This window comes from Tiliqua scincoides, chromosome 3 (genome assembly GCF_035046505.1).
Source record: "Tiliqua scincoides isolate rTilSci1 chromosome 3, rTilSci1.hap2, whole genome shotgun sequence".
Lineage (NCBI taxonomy): Eukaryota > Metazoa > Chordata > Lepidosauria > Squamata > Scincidae > Tiliqua > Tiliqua scincoides.
In genome coordinates, this window is record NC_089823.1 from 22,440,914 (window position 1) to 22,451,821 (window position 10,908).

Sequence of the window (10,908 nt, forward strand, 5' to 3'; positions counted from 1 at the left end):
ACTTACTCCTGGGTAAGTGTGGGTAGGATTGCAGCCTAGGATTGTTCAAAATTTTCCTGCTTGATGGTGGGTCCTGACAGATTCTCATTCTGAAAAGTGCTAAATGTATGAGAACCACTGGCTTATGCTATCCCTGGTGATGAACACAACTATGGGTACGCCCTCCTTGCCCACCCTATTTTGTGGTTTTAAAATTATATCGTTTTTCAAATTTTATGAACAGAGGTGTTCTTAAACATTTTTATTTTTTTGCAGATTTCATTTTTTTCCCCCAAGGAGGAAAAGTGCAGAATGTGGTGTTTCGTGTTTTTATTTTAAGGGTTCATATTTAGAAATTATAATTGCTTTAAAAGTGTACTAGGTTGGTGATATAGGTGGCACTGTGTCAACAGATGCACACTCATTACCCATGCAACACCCCCTCCAGTTCAGCCTACCCAGCCTACAGTGATCAATACGTAGAGGTGTTTTCTTGTTTTTTGTTTGTTTTTTATTGTTGCAGATTTTGGTTTTGTTTGTTTTTTACAAAAAGGAGAAGTGCAGAAAACAGTGTTATGTGTTTTTATTTCACCATCACAAAAAAAATCCCACCCCTACTTATGAAGTCAAGTCTTCCCTCTAGTAAGTCATTAGAGTGGGAGAATAGCTATCTTCAGTTAAAGGATGCAACCATCAGCAACCATCTTTCCCTGAAAAAGGCGTCTATCATTCAGGAATTTTTTTCTGTTCTTTTACAATGTAGATATTTGATGGACTGCATTTAGGTTCCTCTGGTGCACCCTTATGGCCCCTCCAGCTCACTCCACTGAGCAGTGCAGCAGCGACCAGTTCCTCTGCTTCTTCCTCTCCCACTAGCAAGTAATTTTCTCTCTAAGGCCCCTGCACCATTGCAGGGGGCTGTGAGATAGCCTGTTGGTTGGCAGGGAGGACAAGATAAGGAAACGTACCTCTTAACGAGTTGCAAAAGACAGTAAGAAGAGCCCTGCTGGATCAGGCCATAGGATCATCTAGTCCAGCTTCCTGTATCTCAAAGTGGCCCTACAAATGCTTCAGGGAGCACACAAGACAGCACAATACAACCAGTGTTCTGGTGCCTTCCCCTGCATCTGGCATTCTGAGGTAGTCCACCTCTAAAATCAGGAGGCTGCACATATCCATTGTGGCTTATAACCCATGAAGAACTTTTCCTCCAGAAATTTGCCTAGTCCCCTCTTAAAGGCATATAGGCACAATGCCATCACCACAACCTGTGGCAAGGAGTTCCACAGACTAACTTCACACTGAGTAAAGAAATATTTTCTTGCATCTGTCCTAACTCTCCCAACACTCAGTTTTAGTGGATGTCCCCTTGTTCTGGTGTTGTGTGAGAGGGAAAAGAGCATCTCTCTATACATCCCCTGCATAATTTTGTATGTCTCAATCATGTTCCCCCTCAGGCGCCTCTTTCCTAGACTGAAGGGTTAAAAGTAAAAGGTTTGTTAAAAATTAAATTAAAAAAGGATTAACCAAATGTGCAAAAGATGTATGTGTACCCCCAGGGGTACTTGTGAGGAACTTTAGGATACTTGAAAAAGAATTGAATACTGGCAGAAAAAGGCGGTCTGTATTAAAATGCTTTGTGGGGCTGGCAAAACAGGTAGGAAGGCAGCTAGCTGGCTGCAAAAGCCCCACCAGCTGCTAGTTTTTGGTGTATTATCAGATATGGATCAGTAGTTGAAAACATATAAATTTGAAATAACATCTATTAATTGCAAACATTTTGCTAATATGAGGAGTACAATTTATGGAAATGGGCTGCCAAGGGGTATGCAAGTTTTAAAAAGTTGGGAACCACTGGTTAAAAAAAACTCACAAGGATGCAATAGTTTCTGTTGGCAGTGGATGGCGCTGCGGTGCTGCTGAATCTCATGCATGCTCTTTACTTAGAGCAGCTACCATCAATGTTGAATAAGCCTTATAAGCAACTGGCACCACCAAGGGCCAAAAGTAAAACAGATTCTGATGGTTTTTTTGACTACATTTCCTCTTGCTTTTTGCTGTCTCCAGCAAGGTCTCTCTCAGGAGTTCTTGGCCACTGGATGAGTTCTTGGCCACTGGAATAACTAAATGAGTTCTTGGCCACTGGAATAACTAAATATGAATAAGTGCTTTTCATAAATGACCCGGAGACAGGGCTGAGCAGTGAGGTGGCCAAGTTTGCAGACGACACCAAACTTTTCCGAGCAGTGAAGACCAGAAGAGATTGTAAGGAGCTCCAGAAGGATCTCTCCAAACTGGCAGAATGGGCAGCAAAATGGCAGATGCGTTTCAATATAACTAAGTGTAAAGTCATGCACATTGGGGCAAAAAATCAAAACTTTAGATATAGGCTGATGGGTTCTGAGCTGTCTGTGACAGATCAGGAGAGAGATCTTGGGATGCAGGTGGTCAGCTGGATAAAAGTGTTGACCCAATGTGCAGCAGCAGTGAAGAGAGTTAATTCCATGCTTGGGATAATTAGGAATGGCATTGAGAATAAGACAGTTAATATTGTAATGCTGTTGTACAAATCAATGGTAAGGCCACACCTGGGGTATTGTGTCCAGTTCTGGTCGCCACATCTCAAAAAGAATATAGTAGAGATGGAAAAGGTGCAAAAGAGAGCAACCAAAATGATTACTGGGCTGGGGCACCTTCCCTATGAGCCATAAGGGTACAATCCTAACCCCTTATGTCAGTGCTTTCAAGCCCAGTAATCATCTTAGGGTGCAATCCTAAACCCTTATGTCAGTGCTTTCCAGCACTGACATAAGGGCAATGCAGCTCTGAGGTAAGGGAACAAGCATTCCCTTACTTTGAGGAGGCCTCCATGAGTGACACCCAACTGCAGGATGCAGCACATGTCCCATTGGCACCCCTATGGCAGTGCTGGAAAGCACTGGCATAAGGGTTTAGGATTGCACCCTAAGATGATTACTGGGCTGGGGCACCTTCCTTATGAGGAAAGGCTACAGCGTTTGGGCCTCCTCAGCCTAGAAAAGAGGTACCTGAGGGGGGACACGATTGAGACATACAAAATTATGCACGGGAAGGATAGAGTGGATAGAGAGATGCTCTTTACATTCTCGCATACCAGAACCAGGGGACATCCACTAAAATTGGGAGAGTTAGAACAGACAAAAGAAAGTATTTCTTTACTCAGCCTGTGGTTGGTCTGTGAAACTCCTTGCCACAGGATGCGGTGATGGCATCTTGCCTAGATGCCTTTAAAAGAGGATTGGACAAATTTCTGGAGGAAAAATCCATTACAGGTTACGAGCCATGATGTGTATGTGCAACCTCCTGATTTTAGAAATGGGCTATGTCAGAATGCCAGATGCAAGGGAGGGCACCAGGATGCAGGTCTCTTGTTATCTGGTGTGCTCCCTGGGGCATTTGGTGGGCTGCTGTGAGATACAGGAAGCTGGACTAGATGGGCCTATGGCCTGATCCAGCAGGCTGTTCCTTATGTGATGTAAAATAATAACAAAAGAGCTTGGAAGTGTTATAATTCAGCTGTAATGACTTCATCCTGTTATTTTAACTCTGCCATTTCCTTACCTGGAAGGCAGCTGGCAGGACCCTGAGCCAGTTAGCTGGCTCATTCCTAACTCAACATTCCTGAATTCCAGTGGAAGAGACATGCAAATGAAGGCCTTCGAATTACTTTTTAACAGAGTAGCTGGGGGCGGAAAGGGGGCTATAATGACTACACAAATGCACTTCAACCTTTTTCATGCCATGTGTCCTGTCCCCGAAATAAAGTATGAGACTGGGGACCCACCGTCAATCTTGCCCCCCTCCTGGGATCTGATCTGTCTACCTCCGCCCCCACCGGCCCCATTTCCCCTGGCTCTTGGGACATCACGACAACCCTGTGAAGTAGCAGCCAGAACAGGGCTAGTCTTAGGAACTGTAGGGCAAGCAGTGAGAAGAGGCTAGGCAGGATTACTGCATGTCAAGAACTCAGTTTTGATAAGGCAGCAGTTAGCCTTGTGTAGGGTCCAAAACAGCCTAACACCAGCCCTGCTAGGCACTACTGTCTGTTCATAAAAATGACGTTTAAGCAAGTAAAAAACTATTAACTAAACCAGTGACCTATCAATACGTTTCATCTATACAGAGATTTTCAATATTAAAGTGGCAATAGGTTTCCCATTCGCTTTGGGTGTAAGCATAGTATTATGGTCTACATTTGTCATCCCCCCCCTTTCATGTAACAAAACTGCAGGCATGGCATATGTGATTGACTAAAGAGGAAATATAAAGGAAAAAAGTTTCACTGATACAGTATTTTGTAATGCTTGAGTTTTAGTCATTGCCAAGAGTGTTCTCTTGGCAGTCCCAACACACAATTACTCAGGCAACAAGCAGAAGCATGAAATACACTGAAGTTCCTGTTTGTCATACCTGGATTAAGAGTGTTCTCACAGAGGCAGAATTACTTATATCAGATAATCCTTATTTACACTTTAGTGTTTTCCTCAAATGGTTCATAAGAGCTTACTATTATTTATTCCCATACAGTGTCCAGTTTCTAACACAGATCTATAGGGCTACTCCAGTGTAGAGAGAGGGACCGGTTTTAAAGAGAGAGGCCAACATGCTTGCCCTTCTCCAAATCAAATGCAACAGCTCTTTTTTTAGAGCAGCAAGTAGCATCAAATCCCAGCTCCACACAGCTTCCTTTTTATTCACTTAGGTAAGTTTTGACAATGTGCTCAGTTGTATTGCCAAGTGCAATATACAGTAATCTTGAAATTATTGATCCCAGGGATAGCCAGGATGGTGCACAATCCTAATCAGGTCTACTCAGAAGTAAGTCCTATTTTGTTCAGTGGGGCTTACTCTCAGTGTGAGCTTACCTAAGTGTGGTTAGGATTGCAGCCTTAATGCTATATTTCCCTCCCAGGGTTTCGTATGCCCTGGTCCCAGCAATGCCTGAGCACATAGTCTATAATGCCCTTCTTGATGCCTTCATTTTTATAGTGGAGTTTGACCATTTGTCAGGATGGCCACCAGAAAGCACTAATTGTCCACCCTTTGTTTAGGCCCGTGATTTTCAACCTTTTTCATTCCATGTCTTACTGAGTGTATTGGAATCTCGGTAGATCTGGCAAGAAGGTAGGGTGTGGTGTCCGCAGTGGCCCCTTTAAGGGTAAGGCCTGGGCTTCCAGGGAGTGTGCTGCACAGCTGCAGCCACTTGAAGGCCCTCAGGCATAAAGGCACCTGATGAAGGGTTTGGTGTGGGTAGCAGAAGGAGGAAAGCTTGAGCAAGGACAAGTGGACTGAGGAATTGATGGCTAATGGACTGCTAGATCTGCTGATGTGTGAATGGACTTTGGAAGCTGCTGGAGCAGAAACTACTGGAGACACTAAGGCTGGTGTTTGGCTGCTGTGCCCAAGACCTGCTGAGGACCAAGGGGCTGCTGTAGTGGTGGGAGGCTGCTGGCAGGAAGGAGGACCTCTGTAGGTTAGCTACCCTGGTGGTGGGGTCCAGCAGTACTGCAGGGCAGAACCGGGGTCATTTTTGAGGAAAGAAAGGGAGCTAATTAGCTAAAAGTGGGCATAATTCTCCTGGTGGAGCTTGGACTGGGAATCTGGCAGAACACTGAGAAGGCACTAAAATTGTCAAGGCACACCATCAGTTTTTTGACAATTGACAAGGCACGTGGCACTGCTGGCCAGTTACTCATATCCCCCAATGGCTGTATTAATATATGAGCCTCCCCCAGTTGCAGACCTACCATAAGGTCCGATGGGGCAAAAGCCCCAGGCACAAGGTACCAGGACCCTGTGGAAGACTCTCTGAAGCTCCTGACGGGGTGGAAACTGTGCTTCCAGTTTATAGCATTGGGGAATCTCACAGAGGGTTTCTGCAGAGGGGGGGGCAGCGATTGCCCATGGGGGGTGCCATTGCAGACCTTTGCCCAGGGTGTGGGGCTGGGGAGGTCCACTGCTGCCCTCCCCCAAACTCCCATGGCACACCTGCAGACCATTCAGAGCACACTAATGTGCCATAGCACAATGGTTGAAAATCACTGGTCTAGGCGCTATGAAGTTATACGGAATGAGATGGAAAGAACATGAAATGATTAGTTTAACTCAAAATATTAAAAACCAATACCAATGTTTAAAGGGTTTTAAAAACTTTATTTTACAAATGGTGGTTATTTTGCAACTGGTTGGGCCTCTCATTTGGCGAACAAAAAGTACACCAGTGCCATTTGGTTGCCATTTACCTCTTAACAATGGGTAATAAATAGGAAAGACAGTTTTTATTGCATTTAGTCCCAGAAAATTCACTTGGACCACGGCAAATATTTTGAAAGCTAACCAAGATTTGTTCAAAGGTTGTAGAGAGATTGTGGATTGACTCATATTCTTATTGGGAGTGCTGAAGAACTGTGGTTTTATACACCCTTCTGCAACAGGGTGGGAACCTGGAATGGAGACTATTAGGAAAGTGTAGAAAGAAGAGAAGTATTTCAAAACTGTGACTTTAAACATAGATTGTGTGTTACATATGGTTGAAAAAATCTGCAGAGTAGATAAAACAATGTGCTGAGACTAAGCTACTTATTTTGCAATTGAACAGCAATTGTCAGAATAAATAATAGACAAAAGCACAGCCAAACCAAGTCTTTATGATATCCAGAACCTTTTTGACAAAATGAATCTTGTAAAATGCCATGTGCATATCATACATGTGCTTGAGGATCACAGGTCTGTTCTGAGTGTAGCATTTCTGTCCCAGGCATTCAGTAAGAAGAGAGACCAAACAAAAGGTAGTATTCTAACTGTACCAGCCTATGCATGTCTTCTCAAGAATAAGCTCCAATGGGACTTACTCCAAGGAAAGTGTGCATAGGAATGCAGTCTCAGTTTAGTTAGGAAATCAGTCATGAGGAACAGCCCATTCCAATGTAACTACTGCCACCAACACAGCTGCACCAACAGGGTATGCACTGGATCCTGAGGGGGCGAAGTTTCAGAGACCTCCTCAAGGTAAAGGAACATTTGTTCCCTCACCTCAGGGGAAGCCTCTACTGCTCCAATGGTTCTACTGGGAACTGTGCCAGCTATTATGCTAGCACAAGTCTAAGTGGACCCAGGTAGGTAGATATAGACTGGGAAGGGTATAGAATACTGGCAGAGCTGTTGTCATCAACAGCTACCCCCTTCCCACCCTTGACACATGCCGTTCTCCATCCCAGTCCCTGACTCCTTCCTCCCCCTCTCCACCCTCTTCCACCTGCCCTCGCCCACCACTTGTCCCCACACCAACTTACTAACCCTGGGGCTCCTTCATCAGCCAATGTTGCACAGCCACTGTGGTTCACTGTTCGCAGTGGTCGCCAGGCTACACTCTATGGCACGTCAGGTTTTGCAGTGGCTGTATAGTGCACTGCATCGCTGGAACACAGGCTCTTGTGACGAGCAGCTCAATAGGATTGGGCTGCAAGGCCCTAATCCTATTAGGCCCTTGCACTGCTGGAACTAACATTCCAGCAGCATAAGGTCCCTTACGGCAGTGTGAAAGCCAAGCTGCTGTTGTGTGCTGCTGGGCAGTTGCTGAAAATGGCAAGAGGTGCAGCATGTGGCATCAGCCCCAGAAGGCTCTGCAGGCACCAGTAAGTCAGCAGCGGGGGAAGAAATGGTGTGTGATGGGGGAAGCACAGGCAGCATTTCAGGGGTGGGAGGGGGTGGTGTATGGCTGGTATACATCTAAGGAGATTCACAGGCAATCAGAAAGCCTACTGGAAACTAAGTAAAAAATGTTTAATATTAAAAAAATATTTTTTACTTATCTCCTGCAGGCTGTCCAGTCATACCCCCACAGTATGCAGTGCAACTTCCATTGGTGTGGCTGTATGCTGCAGGCAATAGCATAACTAGAGGGGGGGCAAAACAGTAAGCACTGTGGGCACCGCAATGTGCGGTGTAAGCAGCCCCTCCCACTTGTTGATGGTGCAATTCCAGGCAAGGACGGCAACACACAGGTGCTTGCCAAACCAAACAGCATCTCCTGTGAATTGCCATAGCTGCCCAAAATGGCCCCGAAAGAGAATAGAAGAGGCTGCTTACACAGCAGATTGGAGTGAGTGCTTGCAGTACTGACCATTTTGCTCCCCCTCTAGCTATGCAGGGGACAGAATTGGGCAGTCGTCTGATAGATTTTAATGGTACAAGCCATGAGTTTGTTCTTTAATCATTATTAACTAAACGTGAGACAGACTCAAATAATTCTTTTTAAGACAAGTAGTTTTTCTCTTTCCATTAAAAACACATGAGCAGTAGAAACAACTTGGACTATTTTTGAAAAGTAAGATCAATCCCTGCCTTATTGCTAACGCTAAGAAAGTGTTGATCAGAACACAAAGGTCATTGTGAAGTGCACCATATCGTTTTCACAAAGCCTGGAAATACTGTTACCATTTTCTGAAACTGGTGCAGACCTAGGTGCCTATCTAATGAGAGGACACTGAATTTATGGGCTCAGACTTTTTCATACACAACTTTAGCACTAAATAAGACAACTCAACCACATTTAAGAGTATGCAGATGCCTGACACAGCCAGCATGAAGATAGTAAACATTGTTTTCTCAGTGGGTCGAGAAACGAAACAGTCTACAGTGTTTGGGCAAGGCCAAGCTGAACACTGCACAAGGCGAGGCATTTTATATCCTCTGTACAGGAAATAAAACGTGTACATGAAGACAGCCTCAAAGATAATTCGGAAGAAGAGACTGCTGGTGTATGTCCACCACAGAGCGCCCCGAATATGAAACTTGCGCCTTTTCAGCTCTTCAATGTCAATTTTATCTCCTCTTCTGAACTTTCGCTTCTTTTCATTCTTTGTGTAAGCAACATGCATTGCCACCAAAAGTGCAGGAGTAGAGACAAAGATGAGCTGGAGGGCCCAGACACGAATGTGAGAAATGGGGAAAAATTCATCATAGCAGACATTTTTGCATCCAGGCTGCAGAGTGTTACAAGTAAAATCTGACTGTTCATCTCCCCAGACCTTTTCAGCAGCAACCACAAGAATCATGATACGAAAAATGAAGAGGACGGTGAGCCAGATCTTTCCAATGCTGGTAGAGTGTCTGTTGACACCTCCTAAGATGGTGTGGAGTCCGCCCCAGTCCATGGTTGCGTGTCTGTCCTTTGGCCTATTAAGGCAAAATGAACATGCCAAATGATCAATTATTCCATTCCACAATAAATATTCCATGCATGAATTGAAAGGTTCTCTGACCTTACTACCGAGACATGTGTAGGCAGACTTACAGGAAATTATGACCATTTCCCTTCTTCTTCATCCCTTTTGGAAATTTTTTTCCCTTACCCAAATGTTCCCCTACCCCAAGGAGACCTCCTGCCTGCACAAATCCAGTGCTGGAAACAGTGTGGGTCTGGCGGCCCCGCATTGGATAGGATTGAGCCATAAAACGTTAGTATTTGTGGACCATCAGAGGCATGAAAAGAGAGAATTCTATCCATGCATGGTTCCATTGACATAGGACTGTGTGAAAGGCTACAACTAGAAATTATGGAAGAAGTCCTTATATTAGCTCCAATATATTCTGGTTCTACAGAAATGATCCTTTAAGAAGGCATATTGTTACAGTACTGTGATTAGAGTAAGGTTATTAAGGTTGGTTAGATTATTATCAAATTGGAAAAATTTGCAATTTCCACTTCATTTCTGCTCCATGCCTTTTTCTATATGCAAATCCGAGGTAACATCTAGCATACTTCTGAGGTAAATACTTATGGTATTACTGCAGAACTAGTTATTTTGATATCTCTTGCAGCTTTTCCTGCTTGAGTGATTGTCTTGATAAAAAAAGATACCCAGTGCCAATCTGAAGCTTTTCACATGGACTCCTTCATGTAGTCAGTTTACATACAGTACAGTACTGGAGTTAACTAAACACTGCCTCTCTCGCAATGTTCAGTAGATTTTCTCTCCACTCTGTAAACTGGAAAAGGGCTGAGAGAGGGAAGGAAGAATGACAGCACAAAAAGACTGCCACTTAACATTGAAAGACATGGAGCAAAATAGTGATGGAGAATTGGGAATAAACTATACATTCCTTTTCCAAACTTGGAGCTTTCCACCCAATTTCCCCAAAAGGTTCCACCTATTTATCAATGAAGATAATATTTATGAATATAAGTTTTCTTATAAAAAAATTAAAAAGATCAAATCCTGTTGACCATCCATCTCTGCTTTGGCTGTTTTGTGGAAGTGAGCAGTCTTAATACTGTGGTTGGATGAAGCTACTGAGAGATGCCCTGAAAAAATAATAAAGGCTCTCATTAGTTGGTTTGATATCATTTATGAAAATGCTCCACTGTGGGAGACACCCATGGAGATGAAGAAGAAAAACCTGTTCAAAGATGCTCCATTCCAGTTGAAACATAATAGCATTTTACTGTGAATGTAGCATGGCCGCAGAGTATCTGTTAGAGCATGTCTACACCAGAGACATAAACTGATTTAACAATCATTCTTTAGCCTGCAGGAACCAGAATTCTGCAAAAGGTGGGGGTTAGAGATCTCTAACAACACCCTCATGAAACTACCATTCCCAAGATTCTTGGAAGGAAGCTGTGATAGTTCAAATTTGCATAAATATTATATAAATTTGTAATATAGACATGTATTCTACTTTGTATTGAATGGCCACTTCTAGGCTTGCTTCTGGTGACTCTGTATACTTGAAATATATATTCTCTTATATACACTCATCTCACTTTGTAGTTATGGTCAAACTGCACAGTCAGATTTTTAACATTTTTCCCCCCACACATATATAAAAATCATCATGCACACACAGAGTGCAAAATGACTTTTAAGTAAGAACAGTCAAATCCAC

General features: G+C 43.7%; 1 protein-coding gene across 1 annotated transcript; it reads right to left on the reverse strand.

Moving 5' to 3' along the window:
- Window positions 1-8,489: 8,489 nt before the first annotated feature.
- GJB2 (gap junction protein beta 2) lies at window positions 8,490-9,173 on the reverse strand. The gene has a single exon (XM_066620802.1). It carries the CDS (start codon window positions 9,171-9,173, stop codon window positions 8,490-8,492), a length of 684 nt encoding a protein of 227 aa, XP_066476899.1.
- Between the last annotated feature and the right edge of the window lie 1,735 nt (window positions 9,174-10,908).